Consider the following 22,307-nt stretch of genomic DNA (forward strand, 5'->3'; position numbering starts at 1 on the left):
ATTTCATTTGATAGCCTCTTAGAAAGCTTACGTGCTTATTTGTGGTACGAGCAGCATAGTTTTTTTACTTTTAAAGTCAATGTTCAAACCATTTTTATTCCAGCAGTCGATAAATTTTAGCAAGATATCATTCGCATCCCTCGTCTTCTCATTTTGTATCTGTGTCCTTCTTTTTGGCTGCTTTTTCTTCTACGTAATACAAGTAATATGTACCAACCATGTCAAGCCGTTACTTTTTTAACGCGAGAACGTCAAGGAGCCTACGTCGCAAGAAAGGCGACGTCGCCGTCGGCGTCGTTAACCGAAAAATTCACCAAAAATCCCCACAGAAGCAACCAAGGTGGCAGGCTGGCTACCTAGGTCATGTGACCTGTGGCGTCATCACAACCTGCCCACAAAACTGTGACACTTAAATGCAATTAAATGCGACATGCGGCACTTAAATTAATTATTGGTCGCGAGAGGTTCCTCGGCAAGAGCAACTTGGATAGCCCAAGACCCACTGCTTGCAGCACATGCCATGGCAGGCCAGTGGCCCATCGCTTAACAGCTACACCACTGTGCCAGGAGTGGTATGAGGACTCCCAGGGATCTGTGAATGTAAAGTAGAGAAGGGCCAATTCGGCATACATGGGCATTCACCCATTAACGCTGTCGCACCAGACCTTTAAGGCGGAGCTTAGGTGTCCCGTCCAATTGTTTACTATTATTAATAATGCAAACAGTTTTTCATGGTTGTTAAAAATACTTCGGTCGATGAACCCGCACAGAAGAGATCGGCGAAGCTGGTAGCAGCGTCTGTTAGAGGGTAGTTTGGCGTCGTGGACGTGAGGCGGCACTACGCTATTGCCCCATTTGCAGTCACTGGATAAGTTTTCCAATGGCTCTAGACCCATTTGGGAAAGGGAAGAGGATAGGTTCTGGCGGCCGGACAGACCGCCAACGCTGCAGGGAGTGTACTCCACTGAAAATTTCTTGATGCGCGAGTGTGTTGTTCTACCTATTGCGCCCGTTTCTTGCATGTTATGTTTGTCATTCGTCCATCCTGCACATGTCACATCTCTAGCCACCGTCAAAGGAACGCGTTCTCATTACAAACAACTCATTTTCTCTTTCTCCACATGAAGTTTTATCTACACTCCCAGGCTTAACTAACGACCTGGGGAGAGAGTAGAGGGTTATTTATTTCGCATTCTTGCTGCCGTCGGCTCATTTCGCGGAGAGTGGATTAATGAGACGTGCAGCTGAGTAAACGCAGACGTTTCGTGGCCAGACAGTGCAGGTACCCTCTCATATCAAACACTGAAGGTCGAAAAACATATATCTACTTCACTGACAGGTACGAAGGCCAGACCCTCAACCGCCACTGTTTCAATTCTTTCCGCGATCATGTCCTCAATTTCCACTTGAAAAAAAAAAAGAGACGAAAGATGTTCACTTATTGAGGTGATTTTGGAGGCAGCTGCGTCGTCGCCTTCCTTCTAGCCCTCCGAAGTATTAAAACTTACTTTTTGCAAGTGCCAACACGAGCACAGTCAACGCTGTGTCTACTGTCCCGTTACCTCTTACAGCAGGTATAGGACTGCAGTGCGCAAGGCTAAAGTGGGTTCGAACTGCACTGCTGCCAATAGCTGGACTCCTCCCCCGCAGTTCAGCGAAAAGCTCGCCTGTGCCACTCATTTCGGCCTCAACCATGCGTCATGCGCCGGGAATGTTCTGCGTTCTGCTCTTCTTGGCGGCAGCGTTTGTATATCGCGAAGCATCGGGCTGCAGTGGTTTCCACATACGTGAGATTCTCGTTTCTTGACCTTTCCTTCCGCTGAAAAATAAGCCCCATTCTTTGCTACATTTTTGCGCGAAGTTTTTGCGCGAAAAATCGCTGTCAACGCACGCAGGTTACTTTTGAAATCGGTCGGTGATAGCGACACCTATGTTTCGTTCTTTGAACTTCCCTTACAAACATTTTACAGGCAGTCGATATACTGTCCATAGATTTAAAGTCTATAGACCCTCTATAGACAAATCCTAGAGAACAGTCTATATGCAGTACAATTGCTATAGACAATCTATAGACAGTTCATAGATTTAGTGTACTTTTAGTAGACTTTTGTCTATACACAGTCTGTAGATTATGAATAGACAGTAAGAAATATATATAGGATGACAATAGAGTTTATAAAAAGTCTATAGACTGTCTATGGACCGATTTTCTTAGTGTTCTCTTACGCAAGATCCATTTTCAGTGGTAGTGGTCTCTGTGATTAGAGCGTGGTAGCCTATCGATGCAGGCCAACTTCCTCGTTGTCCATTTAAAGAACCCCAGGTGGTCGAAATTTATCCGTAGTTCAACAGTACGGTGCCCCTCATAGCCTAACCCATGTGTCACTTTGGGACCCTAAGCATAATATACCTGTACCAACAGTTTCGGGCTTCATTGTGCAGTCGAGAGTAAAAAAAGATTAACATGACTCACGTACGACCGAAGCGGCAGATGGCAACGCTAAGCACCGCGGTTACGAACACGCCGACATCAAAGGTGCCAGGTGTGTTATATTTGGGAAATAAACTCTCCGAAACACTGATCCTGTTGGCAGCTACCGGCGAACACTATGTAGAAGTCGTTCCTTGGCTTCCTCCCACTGGTGTGCTTCTTTGTAAGCTTTCGCGGTGCAAACAAATAAAAATAAAACATTGGCGCCAAAACATGCGTTGGAGATTTTTACGGAAAAATTGAATGAGCAAACAAAAAAGATGCAATCCAGCTGCTTCACCTGGCGGTAAGGATCATTCATATTGTTCTGACATTGTTCTCAAGGCCTAGTTATAGAGCAGAGACAATACCTCGTTTTTAGCGGGTTATGCAAGCAAACGCCTTGTTTCATCTTAGCTGTCGTCGCTTGCCAGCTGTTACTGCCGTGTCGGTTCAGCGAATAAGGTATAACGTACTCTCTTCCTTGCTGGCATTGCGCAGCTAACAGAAGAAGACTGATGGAGGCCAAGGCGACTTTCGGGAGGCTCATACAGCAGTGCGAGAAACATCTCGTAGCTACGGCCAAGCTGTTCCCTCCAAAACAGTTCCCAACGGTAATGGCCACCCGGTTTATCTGTGTTCGCCCACTGGTTTTGTTAGGATGTGCTAGTGAGGCAGTTCTCTTCATTCTGAAGGGGGTGTGGCTTTGGCTGCTTTTTTCTGTCCGTCGTCAACTTAGCGATTATCGGTGACAAAAGAGAGTTCTAATCTCGTTACACTCGCTTGCCTCTTTCAGAAAAAAAAAAAGTTATCTTTCCATCTTGCTGCCGCTCGTGACTCACCTTGCGCATAGACCTCGAGACATTTAAGGATTTCACCTCTACATGCCGTTCTGTTTACTTTAACACTGAACTGAACACAATTAAATGTTGCTATACTTATCATTTCCCCTTCTTGTTTTCCTTGATGATGATGATGTTATGTTGAATTTTAATGGCGAAAGGGAAGCTTTGGCCAAAGAGCGCCATGACACGTTATATATATATAAAAAGAGAAGCCAACAGCCACAGAAACCAAGGGACGACACAGGGGATTTTAATTTATTTATTAATTTTGTGGTGTTGATCAATTTAGAATATTACTGAGTATGTTATCGCTTAAAGCTAATTGATTAGAAAAGCAGATGAAAAAAACAACCACATGCCGCCGGTGGGATCCGAACCCACGACCTCCGAATTACGCGTCCGGTGCTCTAACTCTGAGCTACGGCGACGGCTGTCAAATCTTCTGCTTTCGGGTGTATTTATGTTTTACACGTAACCTAACCTTGAGTGTTTTCATCAGCGCCACCCACGTTCATAAGCGGCGGACGTAGTACGTCCTGAGTTACCGCTGGTGTGACGTGGAACGTCATCGAACGGCGAGGGTGGAAGCTGTGTGAGAACCCTCTTATGCTTCCTATGGCGTCAAGGCTGCCAGAACCGAGGCCCTCGCTAAGCAATTAAGCAAACAAGGGAAGGGGAATGACGGGCTCGTTATAAATATAAGAGAAGCCAACAGTCACAGAAACCAAGGGACAAAGGGGATTTTAATTTATTTATTAATTTTGTGGTGTTGATCAATTTAGAATATTACTGAATATGTTATCTCGCTTAAAGCTAATTGATTAGAAAATCAGAAAAAAAACAACCACAACTACACACACACACACACACACACACACACACACACACACACACACACACACACACACACACACACACACACACACACATATATATATATATATATATATATATATATATATATATATATATATATATATATATATATATATTTATATTTATATATATAAGGGATAACAAAATCTTCAAGGCAACTGATTAAAAATATAAGAAGTTGGGGAAGTCACATTGAAAAACTTAACAGATTTATTCAACGTTTCGACCAGTCCCTGGTCGAAACGTTGAATAAATCTGTTAAGTTTTTCAATGTGACTTCCCCAACTTCTTATATATATATATATATATATACACACACACACACACACACACACACACACACACACACACACACACACATTGTAAGCATAAAGAAGATGTGTCCGATGATCTAAAAAGACAAAGATAAGGTGGCAGTGCTCTTGCCAGTTTTTTGCCAGCGCTACGCTTGTGTGTGCTTCGCCGACCTGATCCCGGACGCGTGTTCGCCAAATGCAGCCGGTACAGCCAGCGATGACAGCGCCACCCACTGGCAGGTAGCAGCCACATTAAGGCTGGTTATAAATATTCATTCAGAACGACGGCTTGACATCGCCGCTATGGCGCAGTGGATTAGAGGCACGTGTTGCGTATGGAAGGTCGGCCGTTCGACTCCGCCCTCTGTACTGTAATTTTATAGTTTTTTTTAATTTCATTTTTTTTTTCAATTTTGTCCCTTTTAGGTCGCAAATCGTGATGCTTAGTGGCATATAACGCCTTTTAAGAGGATTTATTATCCCTTTTCGGTAAGCCGTTGTGACAATCTTCAGTTCACCGTGGTTTCAAGCCTTGTGGCTGTACAGGCTGCAGTTGGCGAATACGCATCCCGGACTGCTGCCGTCGCCGTTCCCGTCGCCCCAGTACCTCGTAAACAAAACCCCGTTACATTTGGTGGAGGAGCCGGTGTAAAAATCATCGGCCCTGGAGCTCCGTAGTCGTGCTCTCCCGACGCGCAAGATGCCTGAGGACGTCCAACACCAGGCCGTACAAGTGGGCCAGGCTGTCATCTGTGCCGGTTCCCTTCGTCAACGGGACCCGACCATTTTCAGCGGGACCGACGAGAACGACGTAGAAGATTGGCTGACATCGTACGAGCGGGTGAGCGTATACAACAAATGGGACGATGTGACGAAGCTAAACAACGTCATTTTTTATCTCGCCGGTGTGGCTAACCTCTGGTATCGCAACCATGAGGCAAATATTCAAACCTATCTACCTTTAAGACTAAATTTTTAGAAGTATTTAGTCGACCGGCTGTCAGGCAACTCCGAGCCGAACAGTGATTGCGCGAACGATCTCAGCAGGCTAGTGAAAGCTTCACTAGCTACATTGAAGATGTCGTTGACTTGTGCAAGCGGGTTAATCCTCGTACGTCGGAAGCCGACAAGATTTAACACATCTTGAAAGGCATCGATGACGACGTTTTTCAGATGCTTCTAGCGCGCGACTTGCGTACCGTTGCTAAAGTTGTCACGCTCTGTCAAAGCTTTGAGCAGTAGCGCAAGCAGAGGATTCTGACACGCCAGCGGCCAAAGCAGGTTGAGTCGTTTGCTGGGCTCACGCCTGCTCCTGACCACTCGCTGCTACAGCAGATTAAAGACTTCGTGCGGGAAGAAGTGGCACGCCAACTTTCCTTTCTGCCGAGCGCTCAAGACCGACCATCATATCTGGCTCCAGCGCTCCGACATACAATTCAAGAACAAATTGCTGAAGCTCTTCCACCGGCCCATCCGTCACCACTTGTCACGGTTCCGCTGACATACGCTGACGTTGTCGCCAGGCCACAACCTGTGGCGGCTCCGCTCACATATGCCGAAGCCGAATCCCGCACGTCCTGAATGCTCCTCATGTTATTGCCGTTCACGCTAGGTGTGACCTTGTGTTGTTTTCTGTCTTCGTATCTGTCGTCAGTCTCCATTCTGTAAGTTGTATGCCAGTTGAACATATATACCCAACAATTCTCGACAAAAGCAGTTTTGAGCGTGAAACCGTTTCTGAACGCAGTATTTTCATATAATGTAAGAGTTCACTATAATAATCAATATAACCGCAGATCACCCAATGGCTGTCCTGTATTTTTTTTTTTTCTATTAACGTTTTTGCTATCATCAAAAGCATTCTCCACTGGTTTTCTAAGGCAGACTTACCTTAAATATTTACATAAAAGTGTCTTACAATTTTCCATTTTCAAAGTTTTTGTCAGAGAATGTTGAACATGTACCCGCTGTCCGTGTGCCTCCTGCTTTATATTGTTGCAATGCTTAAGTTATATTTTTTCTCCTTCCTCTGAGTTCCATCCCTTGGAACTCATTCTGCTTGCAGGACACAAAAACAAATGTTTGGTGTATCATTGCTGCTATAATGCACGATGGTCTAGTACTGTGATAGCGGAGAGATTAAACGCACTAGGTACGGCGTGTTGATCAACCAATCAATCAACCGATTGATTGATTGATTGATTGATTGATTGATTGATTGATTGATTGATTGATTGATTGATTGATTGATTGATTGATTGATTGATTGATTGATTGATTGATTGATTGATTGATTGATTGATTGATTGATTGATTATAATATCCGATTATATTTTAATAACACAGAAATTCAACAGGTGAATTCTCATAAGTTCCTCGGAGTTCGTTTCCGCAGTGACTTGGGCTGGACTGATCACGTCAACAGTCTGCGGACACGAATATCAAGATCAGTTGGGCTAATTCAACGACTTCGTTATCTTCTTCCATTCCATGTAAAAACACAGTTATATTTTTCTCTTATTCATTCCCATATTGTGTATAGTATCTTAGTGTGGAGAACATGTAATAAAACTGACTCGGATAGGTTCTTCTCTCTGCAAAAAAAGAGCCTTGCGCATTTTGGGTAGTTATCCTGCTAGTACTAATGACATGTTTACCTCTTGTAAGGTGTTACCATTTTTTCTATGCTACAAGCACTACTTAAACTACTTAACACTCCTAATCTACCAAAAAATAAAACATGACTTTGAATCTTTTTCTCGTTCTTATTTGAATAAAGAAGTCCCACATAACTTGCGCACAATTCCTTTGATTGCTTCTAGGCCTCGCACTAATTACGGCACCCAGACTACAGATCACGAAATAACAGTTTTATGCAACACATATCCAACATTAATTGCTTGTGCCCAGGAGGGTGTCACCATTCACCAATTCAAGAAGAAAATGAGCCATCTTTTGAACACCCCCGTGTAAAATTTTGTTATGCATACCTGCTGCATTCATTTTTACTCCGACTCTTCTGCACTGTTTCTTTTTTGTTCTGTGCGAATGTGTTTTTCTTTTCTACTCCAATTACTATGGCTCATTGTTGATGACTTCTTGAGTATTATTTTCTGCCTGATCAGTGTTTGTGTAGTTGCTTATGTTGAATTCCTGTCCCACTGTGTTTGATGTACCACTGTTCTCATTGATATGTCACTCTGCACCATCTGCACCGACGCGTAATGCGAATGTTAGGCCTCGTCAGGCGACCCTATAGTCTCCTTTAGCCTCTCCCCGCGGACACCATGTATTGTTGTCCGAAATGAATTGATTGATTGATTGATTGATTGATTGATTGATTGATTGATTGATTGATTGATTGATTGATTGATTGATTGATTGATTGATTGATTGATTGATTGATTGATTGATTGATTGATTGATTGATTGATCGATCGATCGATCGATCGACGGATCCATCCTTTCCCGCAGGCTGTGGCCATCATCTGTCATTACTACAACTCCTGCCGAGACTCCATACCAGAGAAGACTCCACGGCAGGTATGACTGACATTCAATGACAAGACACCTGTTAAAACGGCGTATACTGAGGGAGCAGTGCAAAGTTTATTTCCTCAGTTCAGAACTTCATAGCAAATCGAAGACAACGGGTTCTGAGAGCACTGAATGATTGTTTATTGGGCTATATCAAATTATCTATGCCGGCATAACATTTTCCAAAGCACCCCGCCTCTGTGGCTCAGTGGTTACGGCGCTCGGCTGCTGACCAGAAAGACGCGCGTTCGATCGCGAATTTCGATGGAGGCGAAATTCCAGAGGCTCGTACGATGTCGAAATTTCCGGAGCCTTTGACTACGGCGTCCCTCATAGCCTAAGTCGCTTTGGGATATTAAACCCTAGTAAAGCAAACTAATTTTCCAAAGCTATGAAGATAAGAGTCAATGCGGACTGTTCCGTGGGTCAAGGGTGATTAATAATGGCATAAATATCTTAGCTCGCTCAGCGGTGCGGCTCCAAATGCATTGAATTTCTCGTCAATGTTACGTGTGCGCACAGAGGACGCAATTCGTAATGCCGAACGATCCACAAAGTCACCGTCGTTGCTGTTTTGGCCAGCACTCGCCTATTCGTCTCCTAAGCTTTTACACTGGGAGTAGGGTGCACTGCTAAAAAAAAAAGTCACTTTTTACCTTTTGTAAATTTCTTTGCAGCTTTTAATGTGTGGAATTGACGCAGGCATGGATCGGGTAAGCGACACATTTTTAGTACCCGAATAGCTCCGAGTGGCCGATGCCAATTTCCTTGTGTGACTGCTGAACAAAATTTTAAAACAAGACGCAAAACAAACAAATTAAGATCAAGGTGAACATTCTTGGTCTTTTTGTTGTTGTTTTTGCACTATGTGAATGCAGCACAAAGATCTGCGATAATGACAACACCTTGTATTGCTTGGCGTTCAGAGCATGACAGTGCTTGCCTCGAGAAAGCTTCACAACTCGTAGTGGGCGCACGGCCAAAGTGATGAAGTTTTAATCTAGATCGCGTTCTATGCTAGCTGCAGAAGAACATAATTTTGAAATTTGTCACGTATTTTCAATGTAGACCTGCGCTCTGCATATTTTTGTCGCACGAATATGCTCCGAGCGTCGTTTATTCATCAAAACAGCCGTGGTCTCCAGCAAGACGCCAAGAAGCGGCCAATGCGTTCTGACTTGTGTCGAAGCCTAAAACAATTATCTAAAACCGAAAGTATGCACGATAGTAAAGCACGGTGTTATTAGTGATTGATCTGTCCCCGACAGCATTATTATCTTCTCCGACAGACGGAAGCAGATCGTTGACAACGACAGTGAAGTTTACTTGCTAAAATTTTCGCTTGTGTTACAATCTCAGAATGGTAATCTCACAGCATACTGCATACCTAAAAGACCAGTAAATGAAACGAAGCATCCTTAACGTTCACAATGAGTGCTCCCGACTATATCCTTCGGGTAATGTATGCTGTTCTCAGTGAACGGTTTAAAAAACCGAAGTGACCCAAAGGCGACACCTACCGAAATCTGCAGCAGCGAGATATAACTTCTTTGTGCGAAACAACGAGGCGTAGTGTGTTTGTGCGATCGAGTGTGAAGTTAAGCGAAGGATGGAGAAGCTACGTGCAGCTTCTTGCTTTCTGAAGGCGAAACTAAGCCTCGAAGTCAAAACTTTTTCAACCACTCGAAACGCTCTGGCGCTCATATCGTCCGCGGCTGTGGTAGCTGAAGGTCTGCATATATATATATATATAAAGAAAGAGAGCGAGGGCACCTGGGATACGAATTCTTATCAAAGCACGACCCTACTTTAGCTTTAACACATTGATCGCATTATATCACTCATTTATACATAGTCACATCACTTATGGCTTAACATGCTGGGGTAATACTTACAGCTCTCACCTTGCATCAACTCAGGTAATCCAGAACAAAGCTATAAGAATTATTACATCCAGCTCGTTCATTACTAACGCCAGATCTTTACTCCATATGAACAATATCCTAACTGTTTCAGAGCTCATCAAATTTCATTTAGGTATATTGTTCTTCAGAATCATCAACAACCAATTACCAACAGTTGAGTTTTTATCTTCCACACTCACGAATTTCAACCCTACCCGGTTTGCTTCTAACAACAATTTCCTCCTACCAAAAGTTCGTACTAACTATGGCAAACAGACTGTTCAGTATTCATCGATTTCACTATGGAACACCTTACCGTTGAATGTTAAAAACTCGCGTTCAATATTTAATTTTAAACACACCTTAAAACAATTCTTGATAGCAGACAGTTGACCATTAGTTTCTTTTTGTTTATTTCTTTTTTTATCTTCTTCCTTTTTTCTTTTTCTTTGTAGTTTGTGTTCCTTAGCTTGTGTTCATTGTCTACAAATGTTTCTATTGTGTCTTACTTTGGTACCACCTTTCATTCTTAAAATGCTGCGCTTAATTTACTTAACTCAATGTTATTATGAACAGGAGGTCCCCTTTCAGTCATTCGACTATGGGACCTCCTTCTGCATAACATTGTACATTGTTCAAATAATTGACTAATAAAAAATTCTGATTCTGATTCTGAACTGGGACTTTCGCTCCAATATTTCTTCTAAAGGATTGCAGCAAAATCAATGCATGACTAAAGGATTTTTTTTTTTTTCAATACAGAGTGGACTCATGTACACCCATCTCAACATATCTGATGAAGCCAGAAAAGGGATTGTTGACGGACTGGTAAAAATCTCATTGCTCGACACTGCTCCTGGTAACAAATTTCGGGCTGACTGAGCCCAGCATCTATGCTGTTATCTATGCTGTCGTTCTGTCGACTACGGTATTCATATCTGCACAGTCAAAAGGCAAACTGTACCACAGCGAACACTTCACCGCATTCCGCAATGGCGCTGTCTTCCTCTCATTAGTCCTCGCGCTGCTTTTGTTCTTGCTTTGAGAAAAATTTCTTTTGTTGTTTCGAGATTTGTTAAACCAAAGTATAAGATAAAATAAAATACCGACGCAAGTGTCCGGCGAAGATCTGATCCAATGCCGTGCTGGTCTGCACATTACACATACCGCAAGAAGCCTTTTATAACCCTTGAAGTTATTTTTTCTTAGGTGAACTAATGAACTCAGTAAATAATACTCCTCAAAAGAGTGGTCTTGGTAAAGCAGGTCCTCCACCATTTTCATGCAGGCAGATTTTACCCCCAATGGCAATAAAAATTTTTTATTATTTTTTCAGTCATTCGCAGCGTCCGAACCGAAAGGAATTCTGCGATCCCTCGGGTGTTTATTTGACGAATCCTGTTATTTCGACGTTACAGTTCTAGACCACCGCAGCACATTGCACAAAATTTTGTATGCGCTTGTAAAAAATTAACCGTTGGAGTTTTTGTGTTGTAAAGGTAACAATTTAGCTTTATTGAGTCTTGGATAAACATACAGGCGGAAAAAATGTTTGTTTTTAGTCGAAATAACGAGTGGTGAATGAAAGCGCTAACAAATAACTTTTTCGAGTTAGCGCCCGGGGTACTTTTATTTTGTTTAAAGGGAACAAATTTATTACCTAATATTCGATGCATATTGAGCCTGAAGTTTCCGCGTGACGTGCTATCCTTGGTCTATAAAATCCTTGATAAATTCACGTAGAGATTTCCTCTGAATAAATCATAACTGAAAGTTCGCATTGGACATGTTTCCTTGGTTTTTCTCACTTCTGAGTTTTATCTTTGCTTTCCTGTCACACTTCCTGCAGTTTTAGACTTGCTGCAGCTAACTTCGTGCACTTTTCAAGAATTTACGTGTGAGTCAGCTATCTTACGAAAATCTTTCAGAAATAATGACCAGCAAGCGACAACCCTCATTGCAGGCGTTTGCCTGCAGCGGTTGCCTGCAGCGGTTGCCTGCAGCGGTTGCCTGCAGCGGTTGCCTGCAGCGGTTGCCTGTGGTTTCTGACGAAGCACATTTTAGTCAAATGATGAAGGACATTTGAGGAAAGTTAGTCCCACGGCACTATCTTTCACTGCCGCCCTTTTAGTGGTGTTAGTTGCGTGTAGCCTTGCTGTCTGTTAGGATAGTGCACCACAGCCACTAGCTGACTGCTTTGTAAATAGCCTGTATAAATAGACCCTTCCTGCACATAACCACGCGTAATAAATGCCGGGGACAAAAAGCAGCGGTGGCTTAGGAGTTTGAGCTTCCGTCTTGTATGCGGAAGATGCGGGGTTCGATCCCGAGTACCTAATGAGAACTAAGTTTACACTGGGTTGGTGCTCGGCTTCTCTCGTGTGAAATACTTCAAAAATAAGTCGTCGACGCCGTCTTGTGAAGACCAGAACACCTTGTGTCGTGGAGCTCTTTGGTCAAGGCTACCCCCGCTCCATTAAAATCAAACACCATCAGTAGTTTTCTTCCTGTTTTTGGCTATAATTTCTTTTCTGTTTTTTTTCTCCTCCTTTCATGTATGCATCAGATCTGCGTCGGCCGAGAAGCCACACTGAACACGTCCATGCAAGCCATCGACGACCTCGCCACGTACACACGCTGGGCTGCCCTCGCTTTCGGATGAAAACAAGGAAGAAAGGAGAACTGTAATCGCTGCATGCCCCTGGCCTCCGTGCCTGAGGTGGTGGCTCCGGCACGCTGCCGAAATAAATTTGCGCGGATGGCGCTACGTATAGTAATATACGTGCTGGAAGCTGCCCAACCCCACCTAACAAGAGCCACCAAGGCACGACTCCATGATTTGCACTTGAAGAAGCTTCTTTAGGCGGCTATGTTTTTGATGTGTACGTGGCATAGGCGACTAAAGGTGCCTTTCCAACTGCAAACCATGCAGTAGTGCCTTGGTGGACCTATGCCACCTATGCCACCTACACATAAAAACATAGCTGCCGTGCACCGGACCTAGCAACTATCACTCTGTTTTTTTGTTTTCTTTTCAGAAAAGAAGTATAATATTAGCTACCTAACCAGTGAAAGAAAAACTGGTAATGGCGCAAGAAACGGGGACACAGAAGGCACACAAAAGACAAGACGGACGCCAACTTGAACTGGGGTTTATTGCACCAAGCCTGCCTTTTGTACCACAACCAAGCCATATCAACAAATGCGTAAACGTTGTACCTAACCATCACTACACAATTAGCAGCTTGTCATTACAGCACTCTGCAGAACGGCCTTGTCGCACCAGGTGGTATGGGTTGCCGTCTTTTCACTTGTGTGTACCACGCAGGGTACTTGTACAGGGCTCCACAGGGCGGGAAAAGCCACGCGCAGACTCAGTAGTAGGAGGAGGGAGGAATAATAGGGGGGGGGGGGGGGGGGGGGGTTGCGATCGCTTTTCTTCGCGCGTGAGTGTGCGCTCTGTCTAGGGAGACTATGCGCAGTATTAAACCCAAGCAGCCGATGTAAGCGGCCCAATATTGTAAATGCATTGGCGAAGGTTGGCCCTACAAAGGACCAGAGTGCAGCCATCTTGTTCCAATATCGGGCCGATTACCTGTCCGGCTTGGGAATACACAGGGTCGAATCATTGGCCAAGGTAGCGGAGTTGCAAGGGCGCTGGCTTGTGCGTGTGTTGCTGAAGGAAGGGGGAGGGGCAGAGGGGACCTACGTGTTAATACTCACAACAACGCCAAGAGTTTCGGACAACGCTGCCTTTTCCGCTTCATTTGGTCGAAAATCGCAAAAGCTGGAGGTGGGCAAGCTATTTCACAACTACAGCACGAAACAATAACGGAAAATATTGAGCTGAAAGAAAATTTCTGTTCGCTTACAGTATACCGGCTTATGAGGGCCCGGGTTCTTCGATAAGGTCATAGAAAAGAAAGCGGAAGAGGTGAACTGACGTGCCAGTCGAAGAGCATTTGAAAGAGAAGAGATGCGCAAGTTTAGACACTAAAATGAGGTTTCCTAGCATGCATTCTTGCGCCAATCTTCATAATAGCCAGCCGTCTCCATACACTTTCGTACAGCATGCAACTCGTTACAATACCTTCAACGCAAAGAATGCGTGTATAATGAAGCGAATGTGTTAAATACTGCAAAGCAAGCCTGGTTTCTGCCTCTTGATTTCGACTAGGATGTCGCGTTTGTTCCCTGACCCACTCCTCCCGCTTCCGATCTCTTAATGTTACACCTATCATTTTCATTTTCATAGAAAATTTGAACTTTAGTGTTCGCTTTATGGAAGACTATGATAGCTGTGCTGTGGTTATAAATATCTTCCAACATTTCCGCATAACACTATTCTACATCCTGATTCCGCAATGCCTGCATGGCAGCTGAGGTTTCCACCGAGTCAACTGCTTTCTCGTAATCAATGAAGCCTATATACAGGGGTCTGTTTTTTTCCACTATATTTCAGAATGCCTTTTTGGATATTATGTGCCAAAAGGAAAACTATAGTTAGAAAAGAGAGAAAAAGAAACTGAGCTTGTCACGCATAATTATGGCGCCATCAATAAAAGAGCGGCCAAACTTTGTTCCCTCTCGTATTGCTTACAACTGTATACATGCACTTCATGAATTATAATTTATAAACCATGACTTTTCTCTCGCCTACGGGCAGAAGAAGGGACAATCGCTGCGGCCGTGCTTCACTCCTGCATCAAAAATGGCGACCGAAGCGCGCCTGCAGGCGCGGTTTTGGGAAGCAACCAAAGATAGAAACAAAAAAGAAGTGCGCGCGCTGACTGGTTTCACCACGTGTCAGTGGTCGGCCGATGGGGAGAAGGAAAGGCAAGGGGCAAGAGTGGTGCGGCGCTCTTCAAAGTTTCAGGGTTTTAACCTTGCCCCCATGAGTGGCTCCATCTGGAGGACATAACACAAGTAAGCGCACAAATGAACGCGGGAGATTTCAGCTGCTACTCCTACTGGGACACGACGCTGTTGCCCAGAGCATGGCGTAAGTATGGGACATTTTTTTTATTATTCAAATAGGTGTAAAAATGTAAGCCGAGAATTAAGCAATCGGACGTGTCGTAGTTTCTTCCGTTTGCCACTGTGATCACATGCCACGATTAACAGTTAAGGTTAATGCCGCCTTTTTTTTTTAGTGCAGCAAACAGCAATATGGCTTTTGTATCGTCTCTGTGCTGTGGACAATTGGAGACAGGTTCAGGTTTCCCACGAGAAGAAAACAGAGCGCAGGCCCAGAGCGCAAAAAAGCGCGCAACATAGGGCGCGGACTAATTTTAGATTTATTCCACACGCGGTGAAACTCGAGGTGTGGGGATGGCGGAAATGGAACACATAAAGACTAACACATAAAATCACAGAACTCGCACAAAATACGAAATGGTAAACACGAAGGTAAAAGTCACAGGAAAGGGGCCGCAGCTTTGCCATCTGCCAAGCCGCGACTCTTTCTTGCTTGTCCGCATATTATAGCAATCAAACCTCGTTATAACGAACCAGTTAATCACGAAATAATGGATATAACGAAGGAATGACAGTTCCCCTTGGAAGCTCGGTCAACACGGGCTATAACGAAGCTACGGTTATAGCGAAGTAATCTCCGGGCCCCTTTCCGGTTCAGGTTCAACTGTATAAGCAAAGCATTTGTTAAGTAGTCTTTAACGAGGAGACACCGCGAGCCTAACATTATGCACGTACAAAACCATTACCAGGAATTCGGGGCAAGCGATTCTAGTTCAGTTGGCTGCCACAACGTGGCACATGATTTAGCACATTGAAAAATGGCGTGTCAACGTCATCAGTGACGCAATAAGAGAGAAAGAAAATGACCGAATGGCTGCCACTGAAGCGCCATAGGCCGCTAGGCTTAGCGGAGCTGGTTGGGCGCTGACCTGAATTCCTGGTAATGTTTTCAAGTAGTATTTTTTTCCTCGTATTATCGAATATTGGAACTCAGCGTCAGGCAAAGCTCGCGCCCTTCCACTTAAACTGATTTTTCTGTATTCTTGAATAGTTGACACCCTCGTCTTGTTTGATGAACAGCTCAAGGAACGAGGACGTAGACAGAAAAGGACAGACACGTGGTTTTGTTCTGTTTCGTTAATGCCATTCACACTGACTATCACATTCTTGCTTCACTGTATTCAGTTACTATGTATCGTTGTTTTGCTGTTCTCCCACTGCTACTATAGCCTCCTCGGGGCCACATTATGTGAAAATTAGCACAGCTGACTGTGTCGCGTCCGCTGTATATTTAAAGAACGCATTCTTTCAGAAGACCTTTATTCGAGAGGCAATCGCTTCGTAGAAATCGAAGCTCACAAGAAGGTCGTCAACGGCACGGCCGAGCGTTGTGTCCTCGCCGTAGTCGTCATCATCATCATCCGCTCATTTTCGCCCACTGCAGCACAAAGGCCACTTCCATATCTTTCCACTTAACCCTGACCTGCGCCAGCCCCGCAAACTTCGTGATATCAGCTGCACACCTGGCTTCTTGTCATCTCTTGCCATGAATGTACCAGCAGGTAAACATGCTAAAAAAAATAGCTGAAGCTACGCATACAATAACGTCTGTTTGGAGGCCGCGTGGAACGAGGACTCGCAAAGTGCAGAAATATGGAGGTCGAGAGTAGAAGGTCAAGCGTCTGCTGCAGGGAGATGAAAAGTGCTAGCGCCTGCTGAGACATAAGCAAAGAAAAAAAATAATAAGGGGCGGACTATTGGATTGATGCGGAGAAAATGCGACAGAATTTTTCTTTAACTCACCAGTCAATTCAAATCATTATTCTATTCCAATTCTATTTCAATCTCGATTCTTTTCCAACTCTGTTCTATTCCAGTTGGTTCCATTCTTATTCCATTTCTATTCGTTATCTCTTCTTTTGTTAATTTTTGCTGAGTCATTATAGGTCCGGTGTCTCCCTTCTCGCTCCTACAAGTGTATAGGGAGAAGAGGTGGACAGTTGGCCCGAGGCAGGTGAAGCAAATCCCCCTAAACGCCGCCTATCACAGCTGGCTGGTGGAATCTTCACAATGGGAAATTTTCGCCTTCATGGCCCTCCTAACATTATCGCATTAAATTTAAATGGGGGGAAACAAGAAAGAAGGCACAGATAGGCAAAAAGCCGCCGCGGTGGCTCAGCGGCTATGGTGCTCGGCTGCTGACCCGAAAGACACGGGTTCGATCCCGGCTGCGGCGGTTGAATTTCTTTGGAGGAGAAATTCCAGAGGCCCGTGTACTGTGCGATGTCAGTGCACGTTAAAGAACCCCAGGTGGTGGAAATTTCCGGAGCCCTCCACTACGGCGTCTCTCATAGCCTTAGTCGCTTTGGGACGTTAAGCCCAATAAACCGAACCAAACCAAACAGATAAGCAAAATCATAAAAAGTATAATTGGAGGGGACCCTTAAGCTCCTCCTTAAGGGTATGACGCGATAGCGCAGTGGGTTGATTCCCATATATGCAGAATTTCATTTTCTACTTTGCACTCGTAGATCCCTGGTAGTCCTCATACCCCTCGTGGCGCAGTGGTGCAGCGGTTAAGCGATGCGACACTGCCCTGCGGAGGCAGGTGCTCCCAGCGGTGGGCCTTGTGCGGCCCAGGTTGCTCTTCCCGAGCGACCAATCATTCATTCAATTTCCACCCGCCACGGTGCGCAGTTTGCTCACTATCCGGTGGACAGGTTGTGATGACGCCGCAAGGTCACCTGACCTAGGTTGCCCATTTGCCTCCTAGGTTGGTGAGGATCACCTGAAAGAGTCATGATTGTTGTTTTTCGCTCACAACGCCGACAACGCAGACGCCGGATTTAATAGGAAACAGGGCCTTTAACGCTATTCTGTCAATAAAGAGACGGAGGCAGGCCACTAGGAAAGAAAGACAAATCCGGAGTCCAAATCAAGGCCGTGGAAGGAAGGAGCATTCATCGGAACATGGGGCCAGGAAGTGATTAAACGCCCACCTGATTGCGTCTTGCAGAAGGTTAATCCCGAAAGACGCCAGATAAGAATCATGATGTCCTAAGATTTCATCAGTACCTTCACTGGTAGATTTGTCGAGAAAAAGATGATAGTAGCATAATAAACGACCTATTTTGTTGAATTTTAAATGTCTAAAGTTGATAAAACTGGTCCAACTGCATACGCATGCGGATACAGTAAATGAGAAGCAGAGTTAAAAATGCTCAATCTGCCAGTGCAGAATTGCGACCACGGAAATTTTATGCTGTTTAGCCATTAAGGTTAGATTTTGCATGAATTTATCTTTCGTGAGGGCTTCCGCATCTCCGGCAGCTAGCGCTTTCAGCTTGCTTCAAAAAAATGTGTCGCAAAATACCCTTTCTAGAAGTATGTTAGCAATTCATATTGTCCTGTGAGCAGAAATGAAAATTATTCACATCTCCACGCACTGAATCACAGGTGATACGAAGGGCATCACAGTGTTAAAAACTACAGAGGATGTTAACTACATCCGAATGAGTACGAAAGCACGTATTAGTTGAGTTGAGTTTAGTGGCGCATAAGCGACTAAGGCAATCATGCACGTATTAGTGCCACGTAGAAGACGACGATGAGCGGGCAGCTGCAGGACGGAGCGCTCGCGCCAGGCCAGCTACGAACAGACTACGTGAGAACGGACGATTGTGCTCGGGGTTTGTACCCATCGGATTAGTGCTTACACACTAATAGAAGAATGCTGATCCTGGAGCTTTGTTTTTTTTTTTTTCTTCATCTAGATCGCCTCCAGGCCAGCAGTCTCTGCAGGCACTGTTTTCTCGTGTTCCCAAATCTGCACCAGCTAACCTCTGTCGCCAAGCTTCCCCTTTCACACACATATATTGCTGTTCGCATAAAAATACGAAGCGAAAAAAAGCCTACACTTTGATACTGTCATGTCAGGGCTATTTATCAAGGCAACATGTTTGGTCAGGAGCGGCAATTTATTGTACCACCGGCAGAAATTTTCCGTGTTGATTTTCGACGTTGATCCAGACACAAAAAAAAGAATAAGAGACTAAACTAATAGGCCCGAGGACAGCGCACTGGGGGGCTCTCTACTGCAAAGCAACGCCTAGCACGTGAAGCAGGATGGTGAGCAAGGCACAATGGAAGGCGTTGACGCTCCTGTTTGTGACGCTCGGAAGCGATGTCCTTTGCTGCAAACCTTTTCAAGTTTGTGAGTGAAATCTCCCTTCATTTGCTGCAGAATAGCAACGTCCTTAAAGAGCGTGTTCGGTCCACATGCCAAAAACAAGTACTGAGATGCAATGAAACTGCATTTACAATTCCTTTCATGATAATTTATTTAAACAGGCTACAGGTTAACATGACATAGCTACGTAAGAAATTGTAATGTTACGATTAATGTCTTACCTTTAGGCTGATTTTCCGTTCAGGCGATAGTTGTAAACACGATGTAATTTTTGTTTTTTTGTTTTTTTTGCGAGTCTGTGAAAGTATCGAAAGCTACTTCTGAAGCAGCCATTGATTTTCTTCTATCTTTTCAGTTCCGGAGTTAAACGCGCCACGTGACGTCTGTGTCACGTCTAGTCTGCGGTTTTTTCACCATCAATACAAGTAGCTATCATTATGGCAAGGTACTCGAATGAACAAATACTTTATAATTTAAACTAATTTATTTTTATTTAGTTCTGTTGGTTAACCTATTTCGGGAATAAATTATTGCATATTTCATTTTTTAACATTCACAGTTAGTTCACTTTGCATAAGCCAGTGAGATATGTTAGATGTTTCTGCATTGCCAGCGGTCTCAATTCCTTCAAAATTGTTGTTGTGAAGCTATGTGTGCTGAATGTATGACTAGTGGTTAATCGGTTACCACAGTCATGTACGCCGAGAAATCATTTACACGTGATTAAAACAACAGTGCCCCTAGTGCCCCTAGATTGCTTCCATGACAAGGTATAAACCTTGCCATGGAAGCAATAGTGTTTCAATTTTGTCATAGGATGTAGGAATCAGCAGAGTAGATTTCCTTTCTTTTTTACAAGAAAAAAAAACTGGAATGAGTTTATCGTCATTTAGCGCGGAATTCATTTCTTTTGTGAGTGTGAGGGCAACAGTTGAGGTAGAAGATTATGGTCGAAAGCATGTTGCTGAGGACATAGTACATTTGCATTTTAGTACCCAGTTGGAGAGAATCAGATCTATTCGCTGAATTATATCGTGTGTTTTTTTCCCTCGATTTAAGCCATGTGACTGTAGAAAAATATAATAACCAACGCTCGTTCGCCTTCGCTCTTTCGCAGCTCAGGGAAAGAGGCTACTGGAGATAAAGGCAAAGTTTGGAAAAATACTGAGTCAGTGCAAGAAGGAAGTTTACAACGTCCTCCGAATGCTGCGAAGAGGCCAACTGCAAGAAGTGCGCTATGCCGTTCTCTTCATATCGAACAGTTTGAGTTAAACCTCGATTTATTTGCGCCTGTTTCGCACCATCCAGGAAGCGTACACATGTCACTACCCGCAGCACTCTTTTATTGCGTTAGCAATACTACTGCAGGTTCCGCCTCGTCGCGTAGCCCCGGTCGGCAGGGACGGATGACCTTGAACAGCGTTGCTTCAGCCGCTCTCCGCCAGGTGGCAGCGTTTTCGGTGCCGAGCAGTTTGCTTTGTCTACGACAGATGGCGCCACTAGGAGGTCCGCCACTTCTGGCCTTCGAAGCCGGCGTTAGCAGCACTAGTGCGTAGTGCATCGATGGCATTCGAATGATATCGGTTAACCAATTAGCCTAATTTCTAGTTAGAGCACATAAATAAATAACACCGAGTAGGAAATTAGTCGAGTTGGGGAATCGAACCAGGGTCTCCAGAGTGCGAGACAAGCACGCTAACCACTCCGCTATGCCAGCTCGATGGTTTGGAATGAATAAAGGCGCGTCTAGTGAATACAGTCATCTTCCTCCCTTCCCGCTATGGTGAGGTTGAGGAGTCCACCGAGATATGCGAGACAGACACATTTCCTTTCCTCAAAAACCAATTTACCGACGAGCAAGGCGTACAGCCGAACGGGTGATGGCGTTCTGTGGATTCCCTGGCAGCGTGACGGAATGGTCACGTAACCAAATATGGCGGCGCCCATGCTCCCACGCTGTAAAGCGTCTATAAATGCGTGCTTGCCTTGGCGTGAATGCTTTGCTATGCAGTCCTCTAAGGAGAAGTGGCAGCGACAGGGAGAAGCGAGAAAGCGGCAACGTGCGCAAGAGACGCCAGAATAGCGTGAAGAACGTCTTGCAAAGCGTCGTGCTAAGGATGGAGCTCGGCGACAACGTTCTACCTCGCAGAGTGGTTCCACGCCATCAGTAACCGATGAATCTCAACACCTGACTGCTCAGGAACACCGCAATGCTACCAGGCGAAGGCAACGCGCCGAAGAATCGCCGGAACAACGCGCGCACCATTGCTAACGCAATTTACCCGGTTTAACCAGAGATAAACCACTGCCAATTTTTTTTGTTGTGCTGGAAAAAAATTAGAACTGAACTGAGCCCCGAAGTGGTAATCAAACTCGTCGGCCTTTCCGATGTTCTAACATGAACGGAATAAACATGAGGAGAGTAAAGAAGTAACCTTGATTTTTGAGGCACGTGTGTACCCGCCGTGTTACCAACACGTCAAAGTGAGGAGAAACCACAGAGAGCTCCACTGGTCGAGCACAGCGCACTTCAACGCGCGTTGTCATGCGAAAAGAACTCGCAAACAATAAAGCGATGCACAAACTATCCAAACGAATAAGTACGAACAAAAACTGCTGGCTCCGAAACGAATTGCAGCTGTCACCAAAATTGTATGAAAACGTGCCTGCTTGCGTTTACTAGTGGATAATGCCGGAGAACTACCTGAGGGAGTGGCCTTACAAAAGGCTGTACAAGGGTTTTCTGTCAGGCCCAAAAACAAAAAATACACAATCACATAGGCGTCCCAAATACGTGGCAAAGCAGTAAATAAGAAATGATGTTTAGAAACTAGTGTATATTTTTCAAGCATTATTTGTTACTGCGTTGACCGCAAGCATTTTTATTTCACATTCCGCTTCCGTACACAGAACTGTGTACCCCCATGAGCCATAATGTTTTGTTGTTGTTGTTGTTGTTGTTGTTGTTGTTGTTGATGATGATGTTGTTGTTGTTGTTGTTGTTGTTGTTGTTGTTGTTGTTGTTGTTGTTGTTGTTGTTGTTGTTGTTGTTGTTGTTGTTGTTGTTGTTGTTGTTGTTGTTGTTGTTGTTGTTGTTGTTGTTGTTGTTGTTGTTGTTGTTGTTGTTGTTGTTGTTGTTGTTGTTGTTGTTGTTGTTTATGGGGGTTTAACGTCCCAAAGCAACTCGGGCTATGAGGGACGCCGTAGTGAAGG

The 22,307-nt window shown here is 44.4% G+C and overlaps 1 protein-coding gene across 4 annotated transcripts in view; it reads left to right on the forward strand.

The window, feature by feature from the left end:
- The first annotated feature begins 1,514 nt into the window (after window positions 1-1,514).
- LOC149358595 (uncharacterized) overlaps window positions 1,515-22,307 on the forward strand; it is a 32,776-nt gene continuing 11,983 nt past the window's right edge. For 2 of the 4 annotated variants that reach the window (XM_089568876.1, XM_089568878.1), the window contains exon 1: window positions 1,515-1,787. In XM_089568876.1, coding sequence (XP_089425002.1) covers window positions 1,694-1,787 — 94 coding nt within the window. In that variant the 5' untranslated portion in view covers window positions 1,515-1,693. Of the gene's footprint in view, window positions 1,788-2,971; window positions 3,085-7,961; window positions 8,031-10,690; window positions 10,757-12,494; window positions 12,688-22,307 lie in introns of those variants that run through there. The other 2 variants (XM_089568877.1, XM_089568875.1) reach the window with 2 other exon arrangements.

Source organism: Amblyomma mixtum, chromosome 2 (assembly GCF_055824585.1).
Source record: "Amblyomma mixtum isolate Tamu chromosome 2, ASM5582458v1, whole genome shotgun sequence".
NCBI classification, from domain to species: Eukaryota; Metazoa; Arthropoda; class Arachnida; order Ixodida; family Ixodidae; genus Amblyomma; species Amblyomma mixtum.